This window comes from Priapulus caudatus, unplaced genomic scaffold, assembly GCF_000485595.1.
Source record: "Priapulus caudatus unplaced genomic scaffold, Priapulus_caudatus-5.0.1 Scaffold40, whole genome shotgun sequence".
Classification (NCBI taxonomy): Eukaryota; Metazoa; Priapulida; class Priapulimorpha; order Priapulimorphida; family Priapulidae; genus Priapulus; species Priapulus caudatus.
In genome coordinates this window covers 326428-347985 of record NW_014577101.1, presented here as the reverse complement: position 1 = coordinate 347985, position 21558 = coordinate 326428, and the positions used below count along the sequence as shown (strand labels likewise).

The 21558-nt window shown below is 43.2% G+C and overlaps 3 protein-coding genes across 4 annotated transcripts in view; 1 reads left to right on the top strand and 2 right to left on the bottom strand.

Moving 5' to 3' along the window:
- Positions 1–990: 990 nt before the first annotated feature.
- On the bottom strand, positions 991–3559 carry LOC106819942 (tumor suppressor p53-binding protein 1-like). Its single transcript, XM_014824510.1, has 4 exons — positions 3414–3559; positions 3173–3246; positions 2650–2786; positions 991–2251 (listed from the first exon to the last, which is right to left on the bottom strand). Exons 2-4 carry the CDS (start codon positions 3193–3195, stop codon positions 2079–2081), a joined length of 333 nt encoding a protein of 110 aa, XP_014679996.1. The 5' UTR covers positions 3196–3246; positions 3414–3559; the 3' UTR covers positions 991–2078.
- A 5671-nt stretch (positions 3560–9230) lies between these two features.
- Positions 9231–10130, top strand: LOC106819931 (the record flags this gene model as incomplete). Its single annotated transcript, XM_014824502.1, is given in 2 exon segments — positions 9231–9391; positions 9633–10130. Coding segments are annotated over 2 exon segments (324 nt in total), but the record flags the coding sequence as incomplete, so codon positions are not given.
- A 416-nt stretch (positions 10131–10546) lies between these two features.
- The window catches only part of LOC106819911, a 27847-nt gene continuing 16835 nt past the window's right edge, over positions 10547–21558 (bottom strand). For both annotated transcript variants that reach the window (XM_014824488.1, XM_014824492.1), the window contains exons 15-24: positions 21426–21558; positions 20782–20951; positions 20415–20593; positions 19715–19852; positions 13951–14073; positions 13551–13648; positions 12943–13065; positions 12703–12776; positions 12180–12316; positions 10547–11782 (exon numbers count right to left, since the gene is read on the bottom strand). The exon at positions 21426–21558 is cut by the window's right edge and continues 1327 nt beyond it. In XM_014824488.1, the coding sequence (XP_014679974.1) occupies positions 11610–11782; positions 12180–12316; positions 12703–12776; positions 12943–13065; positions 13551–13648; positions 13951–14073; positions 19715–19852; positions 20415–20593; positions 20782–20951; positions 21426–21558 (1348 nt within the window). In that variant the 3' untranslated portion in view covers positions 10547–11609. The remainder of the gene's footprint in view (positions 11783–12179; positions 12317–12702; positions 12777–12942; positions 13066–13550; positions 13649–13950; positions 14074–19714; positions 19853–20414; positions 20594–20781; positions 20952–21425) is intronic.

The window sequence follows — 21558 nt, the reverse complement described above, 5'->3', positions numbered from 1 at the left end:
TATTACAACCGCATTTGACATACATCAGAAGGTACGTGTGTGTAGAACAAGTTGAAGCAAGTCCCGTCTTCTTACAACCGAGTACTGTTTTGGTTTCAGTAAGGGGCCACCGGATGCAGAATTACTAAAAACGTACAAGTCGATGTACCAGTGTGCGTTGCGAATGGAAGACAAGACAGAGTTAATAATCACCAACCTCCTACAAACGCTGCGACAGTTGAATAGGCTTCACGTGGGAACTCAGAGCAAAGCCAGAAGCTAGCACACTGAGACGTTAGGTGTGCGTTCGTGTTAACCTGGAATCGTAGCTGTATTTCTTGTAGTGTGTTGTTGGCTTCATCATGATCGTGTATATTACATTTTGGACTTGCCTTAATAAACTGCTCTAAAAGACAAGTAGTTGCTTGAAAATATGGAGTGCTATTCTAGCCGGCGTGAATAAAAACAGAACTGTTTTTATTCACTCCTAGATTCTCACATCCATTGCAGATTGTGAAGGTTGTGTCAGTGCGCTGTACCATGTGGTATTCTGTGATAACCAAGACTGCTCCAATCAAACCGTGTATATTTAAATAAAGAAATGTAAGATTTTTATATGGATTATATTTTACAGTTTATTTCTACATTAACTAGCAAACTAAACAAGTAATTTGTAAAATCTTCTTGATATCAATGCATATTAGTCATATTTTACAAATCACTCCCCCCCCCCTCTCATTCACTCTCTTACATTCTTGATCCATTCCTGTTGACCACAAGCACATGCAAACACACTTTCTATTCGTTTGGCCACAATGCTACTTGTAGCTGTCCCTCTCTATGGAATGACCCTATCCAATCACCTAATGGACAAAAGTTATACAACTATTTAAACTTCATGCTGTCATCATATTGCAAATATCTGATGTTTATTGCCCAGAATCAATACTGTAAATGAGAATAGAAACAACAAAAACTTCCTATAGTTTACAGTAAGAATAACAACAAATAAAAACTTTGTACACAAATTTATTGTTATCTTGGTACAAAACATATTTCATAATATTTTATATAAATTTATCATGATTATCTAAGTTATATAATGTATTCTAATGTTTATACATGAGAACAGTGAATGACCAAACAAGCAGAAAAGTGCGTGATTCAAAAATTTGTCAGTTCAGTATCCATGCCTAGCGAGCGCTGCAGGCGAAATTTTGAAAGAAATGAACGCAATCCTGAGCTTTCATATAAAACCCCATTTAATTTTCTAAAATTTCTTCCAGTTATAGGACCCAAAATTAGAATTTTCATCTTGTATCCAAGTGGATTACTAGCTTCTAGGTTTCTGGTATTCCAAATGGATATTAGTATCCCACATAGAGAACATAATGTGCCCCTCCCCTCTCATGTAAAATTTTACGATTTTAAAGCTAGACTGGTGCATTCTGAGAGTACATGAGAATGGATTTTTTATGTACAACGATTGGAGCCATATTTTAACATGAAAGCATTCATCGGGAAATTGACGAATGAAAATAGATTTACCATCGCAAGAGCGACGAAGTGGAACAGTCTAAGTACAGATTACAGGGGTAGTAGCAATATTTTTCAGAGATTACTTGTGATCGTCCGGTATTTGAATGCTTTTACGATGCACCGGTACCGATCGTCAATCATTGACTAACCTGAACCTACCTCCCCCACTTCGTTCTCAACGGATCTACACGAATTAAGCAATTTCTCATTATGTTTGGAATATAATTTAAAAAGCGGAAATCCGCAGGGCCGCGGAAAATTCTCATGTATGAAAAACTATAAAATCCGTACATAACATGTGGCTCTGAATATATCCGGAATGCTATAGTATGACCCGTACCTTCACACATAGGCCTACACAGTATTCATGGGCGTATATAGTAGATTAATGACCATGTAGACGCGCCAGTGTGACGTCACTCACCACTTCTCGAATGCACTTAAAATTCCACGTACACGCTCTTCACAACCTACCTCTTAATACACCCTAAATCCTTTACACCTTGTGTAACCTTTGCAATCCTTTGCACTGTGTAAAATTACATGTCGACCTACAGGCCTCATACCAAGTCTAATCTAAACTTCGAATGAGCATTGCAGTCAATTCTAAAGCCGTTGACCAGACACTGAATGATCCACTCTGACGTCACCACAGGAATGCTCAGTTGCCCCACAGACTGTGTGACATTGTCGATTTGATCTGCCATCACTACATCAACAGGGTTCGGTGCATCTGCAAGGAAATCACGTGAAACATATAAATTGGAGCAGTTTTCTCTAAGAAAACATCTATACGTGCGAGTTTGTTGCAGTTGTACATTCTCTTCGATAAGATGGCACCAATTTATTTGTTTAGTTAGCTTCAGATCCAATAAGAATCCAGTATAGCCTTTAATGGTGATTCACCAGGTCACAGAAAAATGCCTGTGCGATACTGATCAGCTCCACTTGAGAATATGCTGAGACAGCTTGTATGCTTGGTCGCAATGAGGGAGGTGAAGGATGTATATATATATACACAGAAATAGAGAGCGAGCGAATGATAGATAGATCGATAGATCGATGACACATAGATATATGTATATATACGAGAGCAGGTGACACGTGACAATAATAACAACTTGTCTGTACCTGGATGCAGGGCATAGAGTTCGCCGACCACCTCGCCCCCTGCTGCCACGAGCACCGGCGACCACAGCTCCTTGAACATGCTATTGACGGACAGGATCATGATACGAAGTCCTGCAAGAACCGGACCTCTTGCCTGCCTGAAATCACAATGACAACACGCGTGCAATTACAAACGAATTGTTAACATTCAATTAATATTTAGACTGAGTACAGCAGCAGACAGGTTTACCATGTTAGAAGAGTAGCCTGCTAAATATTGCAAGAACCAATGCATCTTTCCGAAATCGGGCGAAGCATAAACCTGTTAGTGGGCACGGATGGGGAGGATAGACATGGAGGTGGCTTTTTCTCACACTTGTATGCCAGGGAACCATCTTGGTTACTGCCAAGGGTTTTAAAATAGACGTCACAAAGGACGGCAACGCAGACAACCAAACGCTACTGTGTATGGCACGCAGGCTTTACTATCTCACCAGGCGCCATATTTTAAAGTTATTAGCAATGGTGAAGACTGACAACTCACCATTCCACAGGTTTGCCTGTCATAATATTCTGCCCAGCTGGAAGAATGTATCCCCTGTAGTCCTGCAGTTGATTCTGTAACATGGCCCCCCCACCATACATGATTATACTAAATTTTAGATTCTACAACCCATTAATGCATAAAGTCATTACATAGTATTATGGGGTTGAACAAAAGTTATTTTTCGTTTTTTATTGTCTTATTTTTACAACATGCAGCACGTGGTCATAGTAATGCCTACAAAACAGCAGCTGTCGTGGATCCACCTGTGCGACACGCAGGGGATGCTACATGCCAACGCCTGCAGGTACTTTGCCGTTCTACAGAACGTGTCCGCAATGAGGTAGAAATTCTCCGCCGTTGCCTGAAATGTGACAAGTCCAGCCTAACTGACGTGTGCAATCATGCACGCATACACGTAAAACGATGAGAACCACCTGCCAGCAACGTAGAGAGATACTGCTAGGTTTCCACTATCTAGGCTAAAGGCCAGGTGCCATCGTGTCTTTGCTGCAAGCACTGCAGTGATTTCAGCACAAAGAGCTGCCTACTTCTTATGCCTGGGCTGTGACTTTAGAAAAGAGCTACTTTCAATATACTAATTAACATGGATGTGTCATCCTTTGTTTAGGCGAAGAAACACAACAAGAGCAACACACACAACACATGATGGCACTTGGTAGCACCTGGAGTTTTCAGCTGTTGGATACTTAGCAGACGAATGACTGGCTAGTGTGATACGAGCGATAACCATCATGCAAACTAATCAAAACATATATCTGCGATGCTTTTCATGCAGAATAAATGTTACGGAAAACGTGGCATGTATGAGAAAATGTGAATTTATCATATAAATGTGCCCTCTCCCCGACTGCAAATTTGGTCTATTTCAAAAGATCTGCCAAATATGCATACAAAGATTTACCAGCAAATTTGATTCAACAGTTCGTAGTGTCAATGTCAACCTCGGGCAGACCAACACTCATTTACCTTTATTGCAGTATAGATTAATTAAATTGTTGTTTGTTGTTCCAGCTACACCACGAGTGACAGTCGATTTTAATAAAGATCACATTACCAAGCAGATTAAGGCAGGAGGTGGCAAAATCTTTAAAAAGTTTGAACAGAATCAGGTATACTGTGGAATAACACGGTCGTTCACATAATATGCCTTATATATTCTTTTAAGCCTAGCATATCAACCCATCAAAGCATCAGACCTTCAATCGAACTGCAGTCTGTTGACGTTGCACTGGTGCCTTCCTTCTCGTCTTCTGCCAATACCGAGCCACTCGGATCAGCTTTCGTCAAAATGAATGTCATCCCCGCAAACAGTGTGCTGCCTGCGTGTAACGTTTGCATGTCCAACTATTAAAGAATGTCTCGGTAGCCTGCTCAGCTGGATGCATCAGTCAGGGAGCAAATGTAATCCCGTGGGAAATTCAGGCTACAAGCAAACAGCTAGGCTACATGTGTCAAGGAGACCATATGGAACATGAAAATATATGTTGGCAACATTGAAACTTGCACCGGGCAATTTTAAGGGGTGTTTTAGAACCAACACCATTTTTCAACATGGAAATGAGGCTCTGATATATAAATAGCTATAACTTTTTTTATTTTCAATAAAATTCGGCCAAACTTTCAGCGATTCCTAACCTCAGCGGGTCGGACATGGCTAGACCATAATATTCCACTAAAACGATCACGTGACATATCTGGCACGAAATCGAGGCTCTGACATTATTAGACCGCCATTTTTACTTACAGTTCAAGCAGATGTGTTCTTGTTGAAAATATGGATGCTATGGCAGAAGATGATAAATCCCGGCAGTTTTGCTTAGTATGCCAAGTGCAGATGGCTCGAGGTGACCTCAGCAACCTGATTCTTCGCACTGGCGAGTTGCATATCGTCATGGCCCAGTGAAGACCATCGGCGCTTACATCAAGAGCAGCGGAATCGACATGGCTTAGATTGAATCTGACCTCTATGGCTCATCGACAGTTAGACACTAAGAGAGCTGAAACAGCACACCTTATAACTTTGCAAGCCTTATTCAACCTTTACCAACAATTCTTCCTGGAGCAAGAAACAGGTGAAACTAAAGAGCGTCTGACGCAGCTGGCGAGCCAGTTGGAGAAAGCTTGCACAAGCGGAGAGAGCGGAAATGTAGCGCAGGCGCACAAGAACATGGCAGATGCTGTAGAAACATTGGATATCATGACTAAAATGTCAGAGTTCGATGAGAAGCACGCAAGCAAACCAATGTTCAAGGTCTTTCGGAGGTACATGGAAATGGTTTTAGAGTTGATGATGTTTATTCGCGCCGTTCGTACTGCTGACTGGGATCTCCACCTAAAGACCCTCAAAAGGTTCACAAAGTCCTTCTTCGCCCATGATCGACTTAACTACGCTAGGATGATCCATCTGTATCTCGCAGAAATGAAGTCTCTCGAGACAAGTGACTCCGACACCTACAGCAAATTTAAGAATGGCAACTGGATTGTGAACAAGAACCCCGTCGTTCCTTTCTGTGGGCTTGGTGCAGACAACGCCCTGGAGCATCTCAATCGCTCGATGAAAGTCAGTGGAAGATTAGTTGGTATAACCCTGAATCCTAATGCCCGCGCAAAGTTATTTTTGATTGCTCCAGAACTGGCTCAGTTGGCCAAGCAAGCGAGAGATATGGCAGGCGCGTCCAATCACTTACACTCCAAAATCCTTAGTCATCATCACAAGCTTACCACCGCCACATTGTCCCGTGAACAGAAGAATGTCAACAAGCTGACCGCAACAATCGCAAGCTACACTAACCCATTAGATCAGTCTGGAGATGACTTGTTCAATATTGTCACTAAAGTGGTAGTATCTGAGGAAACGAAACAGAACCTCTGTGCACAGAGTAGCGAGGGAGCCAAACTCCTTAACACATTCGTGTCAGAACGCATCCAGAAAGCCAATGTCAATCTGTGATCTCCCATGAAGAAACGCAAGCTTCTAACTTGGAAGACTACTCTAAAGAAGACCAGGGTTGCCGTGAAGAACAAGGTAGTTGAGTTACAAGAGGACAGAAGCCTGTTTGCCCGGATGATGGTGGTGTGCCAGTGGAAATCAACATACAAGAAGCAATTGGCCAGTACGAGTTTTCTGTGGTTCCGAGGTCCCTCTTTGCTGCTGATGATGTGATGCTACATTGACTAAACAAGAGTACGCTGATGAGCTTGGTTGAGAAAGATTATGGAGGCGCCAGCTGTCTCTTCCACTGATGAGACTGATGAGGCAAGACTCCCGGTGCATCGAAAGAAGGCAGTCATTGTGGATGGAATGGCGGAGCTGCAATCGCTGGACAAACCGGCCTGCATAGCTACGTGCGCTCAACTTGCCGAACACTTCACTGACAAGCTTCTCTTCAAGTTCTCCGAAAGAGAAGAGATTCATTTGGTTTTTGACCGTTACGATGTTCCCTCGTCCTTAAAGTCAGCTACACGCGTCCTTCGGCAGGGAGATCAAGCGCCGATTTACTACCGAATATCAGACACGACTCATATAGCAAAGGTCCCGATGAAACGCATACTGTCACACACCAAGACCAAGATGAAGTTGACGGAATATCTTGCAGCCAAGGTACTTCAGAGAGCAGAAAAAAAGGGCAAGGATCTCGTTGTCGCCTGGGGGTGTGAATGTAAAGCAACCCATCGAGATGTCGCGCACCTTCGCAGTAGTCAGGAGGAAGCAGACATGAAGATCATGCTGCACGCCATTGATGCTACTAGACAAGGAGCTACAGAAATCCATATCTCCGGATACGGATGTCTTTATTTTGTGCATGAGACAATGCCCTGAACTTTGTAGCAACATCAACTTTGTTACAGGAACTGGGCAGCAACGACGGGTTATCAGGCTACAGCCCATAGCACAAGCTCTTGGTCATCAGAAGGTAGCAGCGTTACCCGGCCTTCATGCATTGAGTGGTGCTGATGTTACTGGTTGTTTTGCTGGCAAAGGAAAGGCCACGTAGTGGAAGATCTTCCCAGAATCAGATGAAGAAGTTTTTGACGCTCTCGCAAACATGGGTTTTCCAAATCAGCCGACGGTGCAGACGCTCAATACTCTCGAGAGGCTTGTATGCAAGGTCTACGCCCCCAAATCAAGCATCGCTAATGTCAAGGAGCTCAAGTGGTCCCTTTTCCGGAAAATTGAAGCGCAATCAGAGAAGTTGCCACCCACCCATGCCGCACTTCGCGAAGGTATAAAGAGAGCCTGCTATCAAGAGAAAGTATGGAGTACCGATTTTGTAGCGAATCCACGACTTCCTTCCCCAGAAGAGTATGGCTGGAAGCTAGAAGGCGATACCTGGGTACCCGTGATGACGAGCTTGTCTCCCGCACCAGATGCTGTTATTGAGTTGGTCAAGTGCAATTGCTTAGCAAGTCGGTGCTCAACGAACCGATGCACGTGCAGAAAGCTAACCTCAACTACTGAACTACTGAACTATGTGGCTGCTCCGGAGACAGTGACCTATGCGAGAATCGCCTAGAAGACGAGTACATTGATGATTCTGACTCTACATCAGAAGTGGATGAGGACTGATCCTTATAATGCAGTGCATGTCCATTGGTTTATGGTCTAGCCATGTCCAACTCGCTGAGGTTAGTAATCGCTGAAAGTTTGGCCGAATTTTATTGAAAATAAAAAAAGTTATAGCCAATTATATATCAGAGCCTCGATTTCGTGCCAGATATGTCATGTGATCGTTTTAGTGGAATATTATAATCTAGCCATGTCCAACTCGCTGAGGTTTGTAATCGCTGAAAGTTTGGCCGAATTTTATTGAAAATAAAATAAGTTATAGCTATTTATATATCAGAGCCTCGTTTCCATGTTGAAAAATCGTGTTGTTTCTAAAACACCCCCTAAAATAGCCCGGTGCAAGTTTCAATGTTGCCAACATATATTTTCATGTTCCATATGGTCCCCTCGACACATCTAGCCTAGCTGTTGGCTTGTAGCCTGGAATTCCCATGGGAATTTGCGACATTTGCTCCCTGACTACTAGTACACATTCAGTACACACGCAGATAAGCAATTGACAGTAATTAACCCATCTATCCAAGAGAATTAACAAGTGCCGCAGAGCGACAGGGCTCATCTGGTGTCTGGTGTTGTGCTGATAAATTCATTTGTGCATATACAATGTTCCTATACATATGTTCATTTCTAACCTCAAAAAAAACACTTCAAACTAGTGTAATAAAATTCCGATAGATGGCGGGCCGCTATCAAAGGCATCGTTGCATCGGTCAGCCAAAGCATTGCAGCAATGGCAGCTGTCAGTGTGACGACGGATTGCAAAAAGCAGGAGCGAATAATTACCATATTATTACTATACATAACGTGCATTCTATGGTGTCAGGTAATAAGGTACATTAAACCCCTTGCAAGGCACATCTGGCTCGTTAAAAATAGCTCAATGGTTGATACAACCAGAGCAGCTCGTCCAAGATTACCATTTTAATTTACAGCAATACGATAGCAAATATCTGTAAACTAATTTCAGTACAAGGTAGGCCAGTGATTAGTGGACCGAATAAGCTCAAGAACGTACACACTTGCGTCTATATTGGTGCCAAAATTTGATGAGAAAATTAAGTCTGGGAAATCCGCAGCCTCACTCCTGGGTAATTATTTGAGTGCTAGAAGGTCACTACGACCTTTATTTGACCTTCACCTTAACCTTGATCATATTTCCCTTCCGCTCTATAACTCGGGCCCTAATTGACCTATCGCTACCAAACTTGGTATACTTACACATCTTGGGGAGAATGTGTGTCGCGTACCAAAACCAGGTCGCTGCGGCTTTTATTTGACCATGACCTTGACCTTGATCATATTTTTCTTCCGCTCTATAACTCGACCCCTAATTGACCTAGCGCGACCAAACTTGGTATACTTACACATCTTGGGGAGAACACGGGGGATACATGTAGTTGGCGACAACTGCCCTTTCTAGTTTTACCTATCATGTGCTGTTTGACACACAGTGCTATTTCTTTATAGACTTCGGCTACCATGTCATCAAAGAAAGAGTCCAACGTGACATCGATGAACGAGAATCAATTCATGCAGGAAGCCAGCAAGCTGCTGGGAATTATGCAGCAGCAACTGCAGGGAACCTTGATGGCTCTTGTTAAGGCTGCTTCCACGCCGGCCAAACGAGGGTGAGTGTAGTTCGTTTCAATAAGAGGCAATTTTACTGTCGACGAGTTGCCATTTTGCTGCAGATAACTGATATGAACAAGTGCAGTACGTCTATAGACGCCTATATTGTGGACCGCACCAAATTTCGGTAAACACAAATTTTATTACAACCGCATTTGACATACATCAGAAGGTACGTGTGTGTAGAACAAGTTGAAGCAAGTCCCGTCTTCTTACAACCGAGTACTGTTTTGGTTTCAGTAAGGGGCCGCCGGATGCAGAATTACTAAAAACGTACAAGTCGATGTACCAGTGTGCGTTGCGAATGGAAGACAAGGCAGAGTTAATAATCACCAACCTCCTACAAACGCTGCGACAGTTGAATAGGCTTCACGTGGGAACTCAGAGCAAAGCCAGAAGCTAGCACACTGAGACGTTAGGTGTGCATTCGTGTTACCTGGAATCGTAGCTGTATTTCTTGTAGTGTGTTGTTGGCTTCATCATGATCGTGTACATTACATTTTGGACTTGCCTTAATAAACTTCTCTAAAAGACAAGTAGTTGCTTGAAAATATGGAGTGCTATTCTAGCCGGCGTGAATAAAAACAGAACTGTTTTTATTCACTCCTAGATTCTCACATCCATTGCAGATTGTGAAGGTTGTGTCAGTGCGCTGTAATGTGGTATTCTGTGATAACCAAGACTGCTCCAATCAAACCGTGTATATTTAAATAAAGAAATGTAAGATTTTTATATGGATTATATTTTACAGTTTATTTCTACATTAACTAGCAAACTAAACAAGTAATTTGTAAAATCTTCTTGATATCAATGCATATTAGTCATATTTTACAAATCACTCCCCCCCCCCTCTCATTCACTCTCTTACATTCTTGATCCATTCCTGTTGACCACAAGCACATGCAAACACACTTTCTATTCGTTTGGCCACAATGCTACTTGTAGCTGTCCCTCTCTATGGAATGACCCTATCCAATCACCTAATGGACAAAAGTTATACAACTATTTAAACTTCATGCTGTCATCATATTGCAAATATCTGATGTTTATTGCCCAGAATCAATACTGTAAATGAGAATAGAAACAACAAAAACTTCCTATAGTTTACAGTAAGAATAACAACAAATAAAAACTTTGTACAAAAATTTATTGTTATCTTGGTACAAAACATATTTCATAATATTTTATATAAATTTATCATGATTATCTAAGTTATATAATGTATTCTAATGTTTATACATGAGAACAGTGAATGACCAAACAAGCGGAAAAGTGCGTGATTCAAAAATTTGTCAGTTCAGTATCCATGCCTAGCGAGCGCTGCAGGCGAAATTTTGAAAGAAATGAACGCAATCCTGAGCTTTCATATAAAACCCCATTTAATTTTCTAAAATTTCTTCCAGTTATAGGACCCAAAATTAGAATTTTCATCTTGTATCCAAGTGGATTACTAGCTTCTAGGTTTCTGGTATTCCAAATGGATATTAGTATCCCACATAGAGAACATAATGTGCCCCTCCCCTCTCATGTAAAATTTTACGATTTTAAAGCTAGACTGGTGCATTCTAAGAGTACATGAGAATGGATTTTTTATGTACAACGATTGGAGCCATATTTTAACATGAAAGCATTCATCGGGAAATTGACGAATGAAAATAGATTTACCATCGCAAGAGCGACGAAGTGGAACAGTCTAAGTACAGATTACAGGGGTAGTAGCAATATTTTTCAGAGATTACTTGTGATCGTCCGGTATTTGAATGCTTTTACGATGCACCGGTACCGATCGTCAATCATTGACTAACCTGAACCTACCTCCCCCAATTCGTTCTCAACGGATCTACACGAATTAAGCAATTTCTCATTATGTTTGGAATATAATTTAAAAGCGGAAATCCGCAGGGCCGCGGGAAATTCTCATGTATGAAAAACTATAAAATCCGTACATAACATGTGGCTCTCAATATATCCGGAATGCTATAGTATGACCCGTACCTTCACACATAGGCCTACACAGTATTCATGGGCGTATATAGTAGATTAATGACCATGTAGACGCGCGCCAGTGTGACGTCACTCACCACTTCTCGAATGCACTTAAAATTCCACGTACACGCTCTTCACAACCTACCTCTTAATACACCCTAAATCCTTTACACCTTGTGTAACCTTTGCAATCCTTTGCACTGTGTAAAATTACATGTCGACCTACAGGCCTCATACCAAGTCTAATCTAAACTTCGAATGAGCATTGCAGTCAATTCTAAAGCCGTTGACCAGACACTGAATGATCCACTCTGACGTCACCACAGGAATGCTCAGTTGTCCCACCGACTGTGTGACATTGTCGATTTGATCTGCCATCACTACATCAACAGGGTTCGGTGCATCTGCAAGGAAATCACGCGAAACATATAAATTGGAGCAGTTTTCTCTAAAAAAACATCTATACGTGTGAGTTTGTTGCAGTTGTCCATCTCTTCGATAAGATGGCACCAATTTATTTGTTTAGTTAGCTTCAGATCCAATAAGAATCCAGTATAGCCTTTAATGGTGATTCACCAGGTCACAGAAAAATGCCTGTGCGATACTGATCAGCTCCACTTGAGAATATGCTGAGACAGCTTGTATGCTTGGTCGCAATGAGGGAGGTGAAGGATGTATATATATATACACAGAAATAGAGAGCGAGCGAATGATAGATAGATCGATAGATCGATGACACATAGATATATGTATATATACGAGAGCAGGTGACACGTGACAATAATAACAACTTGTCTGTACCTGGATGCAGGGCATAGAGTTCGCCGACCACCTCGCCCCCTGCTGCCACGAGCACCGGCGACCACAGCTCCTTGAACATGCTATTGACGGACAGGATCATGATACGAAGTCCTGCAAGAACCGGACCTCTTGCCTGCCTGAAATCACAATGACAACACGCGTGCAATTACAAACGAATTGTTAACATTCAATTAATATTTAGACTGAGTACAGCAGCAGACAGGTTTACCATGTTAGAAGAGTAGCCTGCTAAATATTGCAAGAACCAATGCATCTTTCCGAAATCGGGCGAAGCATAAACCTGTTAGTGGGCACGGATGGGGAGGATAGACATGGAGGTGGCTTTTTCTCACACTTGTACGCCAGGGAACCATCTTGGTTACTGCCAAGGGTTTTAAAATAGACGTCACAAAGGACGGCAACGCAGACAACCAAACGCTACTGTGTATGGCACGCAGGCTTTACTACCTCACCAGGCGCCATATTTTAAAGTTATTAGCAATGGTGAAGACTGACAACTCACCATTCCACAGGTTTGCCTGTCAGAATATTCTGCCCAGCTGGAAGAATGTATCCCCTGTAGTCCTGCAGTTGATTCTGTAACATGGCCCCCCACCATACATGATTATACTAAATTTTAGATTCTACAACCCATTAATGCATAAAGTCATTACATAGTATTATGGGGTTGAACAAAAGTTATTTTTCGTTTTTTATTGTCTTATTTTTACAACATGCAGCACGTGGCCATAGTAATGCCTACAAAACAGCAGCTGTCGTGGATCCACCTGTGCGACACGCAGGGGATGCTACATGCCAACGCCTGCAGGTACTTTGCCGTTCTACAGAACGTGTCCGCAATGAGGTAGAAATTCTCCGCCGTTGCCTGAAATGTGACAAGTCCAGCCTAACTGACGTGTGCAATCATGCACGCATACACGTAAAACGATGAGAACCACCTGCCAGCAACGTAGAGAGATACTGCTAGGTTTCCACTATCTAGGCTAAAGGCCAGGTGCCATCGTGTCTTTGCTGCAACCACTGCAGTGATTTCAGCACAAAGAGCTGCCTACTTCTTATGCCTGGGCTGTGACTTTAGAAAAGAGCTACTTTCAATATACTAATTAACATGGATGTGTCATCCTTTGTTTAGGCGAAGAAACACAACAAGAGCAACACACACAACACATGATGGTACTTAATTGGTAGCACCTGGAGTTTTCAGCTGTTGGATACTTAGCAGACAAATGACTGGCTAGTGTGATACGAGCGATAACCATCATGCAAACTAATCAAAACATATATCTGCGATGCTTTTCATGCAGAATAAATCTATTATGTGAATGACCGTGTTATTCCTCAGTAATATACCTGATTCTGTTCAAACTTTTTAAAGATTTTTCCACCTCCTGCCTTAATCTGCTTGGTAATGTGATCTTTATTAAAATCGACTGTCACTCGTGGTGTAGCTGGAACAACAAACAACAATTTAATTAATCTATACTGCAATAAAGGTAAATGAGTGTTGGTCTGCCCGAGGTTGACATTGACACTACGAACTGTTGAATCAAATTTGCTGGTAAATCTTTGTATGCATATTTGGCAGATCTTTTGAAATAGACCAAATTTGCAGTCGGGGAGAGGGCACATTTATATGATAAATTCACATTTTCTCATACATGCCACGTTTTCCATACTGCCCTTCAAGCTGCACTCTTAAGCCTTATATATTCTTTTAAGCCTAGCATATCAACCCATCAAAGCATCAGACCTTCAATCGAACTGCAGTCTGTTGACGTTGCACTGGTGCCTTCCTTCTCGTCTTCTGCCAATACCGAGCCACTCGGATCAGCTTTCGTCAAAATGAATGTCATCCCCGCAAACAGTGTGCTGCCTGCGTGTAACGTTTGCATGTCCAACTATTAAAGAATGTCTCGGTAGCCTGCTCAACTGGATGCATCAGTCAGGGAGCAAATGTAATCCCGTGGGAAATTCAGGCTACAAGCAAACAGCTATGCTACATGTGTCAAGGAGACCATATGGAACATGAAAATATATGTTGGCAACATTGAAACTTGCACCGGGCTATTTTAGGGGGTGTTTTAGAAACAACACCATTTTTCAACATGGAAACGAGGCTCTGATATATAAATAGCTATAACTTTTTTATTTTCAATAAAATTCGGCCAAACTTTCAGCGATTCCTAACCTCAGCGAGTTGGACATGGCTAGACCATAATATTCCACTAAAACGATCACGTGACATATCTGGCACGAAATCGAAGCTCTGATATATAAATTGCTATAACTTTTTTTTATTTTCAATAAAATTAGGCCAAACTTTTAGCGATTACTAACCTCAGCGACTTGGACATGGCTAGATCATAATATTCCACTAAAACGATCACGTGACATATCTGGCACGAAATCAAGGCTCTGACATTATTAGACTGCCATTTTGACTTACAGTTCAAGCAGATGTGTTCTTGTTGAAACTATGGATGCTATGGCAGAAGATGATAAATCCCGGCGGTTTTGCTTAGTATGCCAAGTGCAGATGGCTCGAGGTGACCTCAGCAACCTGATTCTACGCACTGGCGAGTTGCATATCGTCATGGCCCAGTGAAGACCATCGGCGCTTACATCAAGAGCAGCGGAATCGACATGGCTTAGATTGAATCTGACCTCTATGGCTCATCAACAGTTAGACAGATTGTTGAGGGTAACCATACTAAGAGAGCTGAAACAGCACACCTTATAACTTTGCAAGCCTTATTCAACCTTTACCAACAATTCTTCCTGGAGCATGAAACAGGTGAAACCAAAAGGCGTCTGACGCAGCTGGCGAGCGAGTTGGAGGAAGCTTGCACAAGCGGAGAGAGCGGAAATGTAGCGCAGGCGCACAAGAACATGGCAGATGCTGTAGAAACATTGGATATCATGACTAAAATGTCAGAGTTCGATGAGAAGCACGCAAGCAAACCAATGTTCAAGGTCTTTCGGAGGTACATGGAAATGGTTTTAGAGTTGATGATGTTTATTCGCGCCGTTCATACTGCTGACTGGGATCTCCACCTAAAGGCCCTCGAAAGGTTCACAAAGTCCTTCTTCGCCCATGATCGACTTAACTACGCTAGGATGATCCATCTGTATCTCGCAGAAATGAAGTCTCTCGAGACAAGTGACCCCGACACCTACAGCGAGTTTAAGAATGGCAACTGGATTGTGAACAAGAACCCCGTCGTTCCTTTCTGTGGGCTTGGTGCAGACAACGCCCTGGAGCATCTCAATCGCTCGATGAAAGTCAGTGGAAGATTAGTTGGTATAACCCTGAATCCTAATGCCTGCACAAAGTTCTTTTTGATTGCTCCAGAACTGGCTCAGTTGGCCAAGCAAGCGAGAGATATGGCAGGCGCGTCCAATCACTTACACTCCAAAATCCTTAGTCATCATCACAAGCTTACCACCGCCACATTGTCCCAAGAACAGAAGAATGTCAACAAGCTGATCGCAACAATCGCAAGCTACACTAACCCATTAGATCAGTCTGGAGATGACTTGTTCAATATTGTCACTAAAGTGGTAGTATCTGAGGAAACGAAACAGAACCTCTGTGCACAGAGTAGCGAGGGAGCCAAACTCCTTAACACATTCGTGTCAGAACGCATCCAGAAAGCCAATGTCAATCTGTGATCTCCCATGAAGAAACGCAAGCTTCTAACTTGGAAGACTACTCTAAAGAAGACCAGGGTTGCCGTGAAGAACAAGGTAGTTGAGTTACAAGAGGACAGAAGCCTGTTTGCCCGGATGATGGTGGTGTGCCAGTGGAAATCAACATACAAGAAGCAATTGGCCAGTACGAGTTTTCTGTGGTTCCGAGGTCCCTCTTTGCTGCTGATGATGTGATGCTACATTGACTAAACAAGAGTACGCTGATGAGCTTGGTTGAGAAAGATTATGGAGGCGCCAGCTGTCTCTTCCACTGATGAGACTGATGAGGCAAGACTCCCGGTGCATCGAAAGAAGGCAGTCATTGTGGATGGAATGGCGGAGCTGCAATCGCTGGACAAACCGGCCTGCATAGCTACGTGCGCTCAACTTGCCGAACACTTCACTGACAAGCTTCTCTTCAAGTTCTCCGAAAGAGAAGAGATTCATTTGGTTTTTGACCGTTACGATGTTCCCTCGTCCTTAAAGTCAGCTACACGCGTCCTTCGGCAGGGAGATCAAGCGCCGATTTACTACCGAATATCAGACACGACTCATATAGCAAAGGTCCCGATGAAAAGCATACTGTCACACACCAAGACCAAGATGAAGTTGACGGAATATCTTGCAGCCAAGGTACTTCAGAGAGCAGAAAAAAAGGGCAAGGATCTCGTTGTCGCCTGGGGGTGTGAATGTAAAGCAACCCATCGAGATGTCGCGCACCTTCGCAGTAGTCAGGAGGAAGCAGACATGAAGATCATGCTGCACGCCATTGATGCTACTAGACAAGGAGCTACAGAAATCCATATCTCCGGATACGGATGTCTTTATTTTGTGCATGAGACAATGCCCTGAACTTTGTAGCAACATCAACTTTGTTACAGGAACTGGGCAGCAACGACGGGTTATCAGGCTACAGCCCATAGCACAAGCTCTTGGTCATCAGAAGGTAGCAGCGTTACCCGGCCTTCATGCATTGAGTGGTGCTGATGTTACTGGTTGTTTTGCTGGCAAAGGAAAGGCCACGTAGTGGAAGATCTTCCCAGAATCAGATGAAGAAGTTTTTGACGCTCTCGCAAACATGGGTTTTCCAAATCAGCCGACGGTGCAGACGCTCAATACTCTCGAGAGGCTTGTATGCAAGGTCTACGCCCCCAAATCAAGCATCGCTAATGTCAAGAAGCTCAAGTGGTCCCTTTTCCGGAAAATTGAAGCGCAATCAGAGAAGTTGCCACCCACCCATGCCGCACTTCGCGAAGGTATAAAGAGAGCCTGCTATCAAGAGAAAGTATGGAGTACCGATTTTGTAGCGAATCCACAACTTCCTTTCCCAGAAGAGTATGGCTGGAAGCTAGAAGGCGATACCTGGGTACCCGTGATGACGAGCTTGTCTCCCGCACCAGATGCTGTTATTGAGTTGGTCAAGTGCAATTGCTTAGCAAGTCGGTGCTCAACGAACCGTTTCACGTGCAAAAGCTAAACCTCAACTACTGAACTACTGAACAATTGTGGCTGCTCCGGGAGGACAGTGACCTATGGCGAGAATCGCCTAGAAGAGCCGAGTACATTGAGGTTCTGACTCTACAATTCAGAAGGTGATGAGGACTGATCCTTATAATGCAGTGCATGATCCATTTAGGCTTTATGGTCTAGCCATGTCCAACTCCTGAGGTTAGATAATCGCTTGAAAGTTTGGCGCCGGAATTTTATTGAAAATAAAAAGAAAGTTATAGCAAATTATATATCAGCAGCCTCGTATTTCGTGCCCCGATAGTCATGTGATCGTTTTAGTGGAATGATATAATCTAGCCATGTCCAAGCTCGCTGAGGTTTGTAATCGCGGAAAAGTTTGGACCGAATTTATGGAAAATAAAATAAGTTTATAGCTATTTATATATCAGAGCCTCGTTTCCATGCTGAAAAATTTGGTTGTTTGTTTCTAAAATACACCCCCTAAAATAGCCCGCGGTGCAAGTTTCAATGTTGCCCAACATATATTTCATGTCCATATGGTTCCCTGCGACACATTCTAGCCTAGCTTTTGGCTTTACGCCTGGAATTCCCATGGGAATTTGCGACATTTGCTCCCTGACTACTAGTACACATTCAGTACATCACGCAGATTAAGCAAATTGACATAATAACCAATCTATCCAAGAGAATTAACAAAGTGCCGCGAGCGACAGGCTCATCTGGTGTCTGGTGTTGCTGCTGAATAAATTCATTTGTGCATATACAATGTCCCGATAACATATGTTCATTCTAACCTCAAAAAAGAACACTTCAAACTAGTGTAAGTGAAAAATTCGCGATTAGGAATGGCGGGCCGCCTATCAAAAGGCCATCTCTGCATCGTAGCCAAAATGCATTGCAGCAATGGCAGCTGTCAGGGGCACGTGACGACGGATTGCAAAAAGCAGACAGGCAATAATTACCATATTATTACATACATAACGTGATTCTATGTTGTCAGGTAATAAGCCGTACATTAAACCCCTTGCAAGGGCACATCTGGCTCCGTTAAAATAGCTCATATGTTGAATACAAACCAGAGCAGCTCGTCCAAGATTACATTTTAATTTACCAGCAAGTACGATAGCAAATATCATGTAAACTAATTTCGAGTACAAGGTAGGCCATTGATTAGTGGCGACCGTAATAAGCTCTCAAGAACGTACACACTGCGTCATATTGTGCCAAAATTTGATGAGAAATTAAAAGAGAGTCTGGAAATCCGCGAGCCTCAGCTCCTGTGGTATATTATTTGAGTGCTAGTGACTGGTATTTCCAGACTATTCATAATGAACACTATCAGAATCTTCATTAATATAAGTCATCTCATGTATCTCTAAGTAAGCAGTTGTTCAAGTAAGTGAGGTTATGTGTGTAATTCACTGTATAAAATGGAGTTTCACAACCACAGACTCGCCAACGCGAGTTGAGCAAACAACATCAATGTTTAACCCCCTTTGAGGGTCAAAAGTGTTTATCCGCACACTACTCTTCGCATGTCAGGCAGAAATGTACATTTGCAGTGTTCGCTTTGCAAGGTAAGCATAAAAATGCTAGGTCAGCCGGCTGAAACAAGAAAATTTGTGTTCAATCGCTCCGTCAGACCAGTGTCCTCAGAAGTAATGTTCGAAAAGCGGCGCGCCCGTGCCCCATTGACCTTTGACCTGTGACCTACAATTTCGGCACAGTGATGGCTTTTCCTACCATGATGCTATACACCGACTATCACGAGCCTAGGTCGAGCCGTTTAGATTTGTGCCGCAATTCTGCATTTCCTCCCTATACCTTATGTTAAGGAGGAAATGTTCCTTCTTTTACACCTCTTAAACTTTGACCTTTGCCCCCCAGCTTTTGACATCCCAACTCGTTTTGACGATCCCCCCCAACGTCCCGAATATCGTGACCGTACGTCAAGCGGTTAAGATTTGCGCCCAACTGTTAATGCATGGACGCACGCTCATGCGATTCTACAAGCTGCATCTGACTATGTCAGATGAGCTAAAAATGGCCATGCTGCATTTACATATTGTAAGTTAGTAAGTCTAGTCAAGCTAAACACGTGTTTTTTCATGCTCGCACACCAAAGTTGTCAACATTGTGGTTCTTCGTTACTAAGCAGCACTTTTAGAACACCCCTATCGCAAGTCCAATTGGCTAGAACTACCTGTCAATCGCTCCAGGCAGTTCTAGATCTAATTATACTAGTACCATATTACTTATATAACTATTTATAACTACATATTTGTTATACAAAGTTACATATTCAGTATAAAATTGGATCCTTTGGACATTTCCTATTGGACATTCCTATATACCTTTTGCGAAGATGGGACCAGCTTCTTCAACAAACTGCAGGGCATGTGCAGCCCGGGCCCGCCTTGGTGTACGACGGGGCGATTGCGGCACGGGGCTGGGTGCATGCTTACTCCCACCTGTGGAGCGTATCTCGCTGCCTACGAATAAACAAAACCTGTGGGTTACAGAGCATTTGTCTGAAGTCAGCATATCTCGAACTTTACGAGGTGTATTTACAGTCGATGTACACATGGGTCACTTGAGGGAAATGTTCAAAGTGTCCTTCATAGGTGTTCATTCTATGGTGTCTGTTAACAAAGGTTTGACTATTGAGTTTTTCACTAGGGGATCTAAAATCCTTATTAGCAGCACTAAACATATCCTCAAACTTAGCTGATATAAAGGTGTTTTTAAATTAGTTTAAAATTCAATAAAAATCTGGGAAATTCGATATATTGGGGACAATTATACTACTCGCAGTAATTGAGGGACAGCCTTATGTCCCATCGGGGGACCATGAGGATAAGAAGAAGTGAGGAAATATATTCATGCTAGTTACTATACACAGTCTGATCATTTTAGTCGGATTCACTCGACATTCACTGTTGAGAATGTCGCATTTTGAAGATTATGCGAATGGCATCTGCAGATTTCTGCACGTTAATATCGTCCCACGTCATCTCCGGTGGAGACGCACGTTTTCGCGGAAAGAAAACTCACCGAGTGTCGGTGTGCTCGAGTTCTTAGGGGTCAGCACTATCTCCTGCTGCAAAATCACCAACTTCTGAGGAGCTGGGTTGCAGTCGCTTCCTGACGTCTCGCCTCCGCCGGCCTTACGCTTCACACCTTTCTTACTAGACGAAGCAGGTTTCGTCTTGACAGCAGACGCCTTCAAAGACCTACAAGCAATGAGTAATCGAAATAGCTGCTCCAATGTCGCAAGCGCACAACAGTGTATGATACTAGTGCCAATATAACTCCATCGCGTATTTCACGTACACGTTTTAAAGCTCGAAACAATGTGTTTCAAGCAAAACAAATGTTTGCAAAACAAATATAGCGCAGATCGCCTCGGGCACATACTAACCTGCTCTCGCTCACAGACACGTCCATGCCGGCCTGCCTGCCTCTGCACGAGCGTTTGCCGTGCAGCAAATTCCCCAAATTGATGTCGAAAGGCGGCAGGGTGCCAGAGCTCGTTGTAGCACCGCAGTCGTCGTCCAGATACGCCTGCGCCTGTTCCGTAGACAACATCACCTAGCGACGGCCGGTCACGAGCATTACGTTAGTGGCACACAGATACGGTACGGCGACGTGAGCGTCAAATAGGCAGTAGTGCTGCACGAAGTGTCACGTGGATTAATTGGCCAGTAAAGGCGAGACGAATTAACATTCCGATTTCTGTTTTGCATGCTTGGCAACTTCTTTTCGTATACATACCATGAGCTATGAAGCGCACATTCGCCACGCTGTAATAACATTAGCATTCGACTGTGAATGTTGGAAAAAAGAGTGCATGTGACTTTCCCTTCGGAGTTTATACAGACCAGGTCCAATGTGTTATTGTCGGACGTGCAAGTGAGTTGCACGAACTCAAATAGCAGAGAAGCAAGCACTGTGAAGCTTCAATCACTATTGTTCCCCGCACTTAAACAGAGCACCCGCTAGAGCCGAAAATCTCTGTGACACATTGCAAACCCAACTTATCACGCGTCACCTCCTCCTCCTCACCTTATCCCAGCTGTACCGCTGCACGCTGCGGCCCACGACGTCGATCTCGTACCCAGCGTCGTCGCCACGTCCGAAGTGACCGACGACGGTGCCCTTGTAGTAGTAACCATCCTCTGCCAGCGCCTTCAGCCTC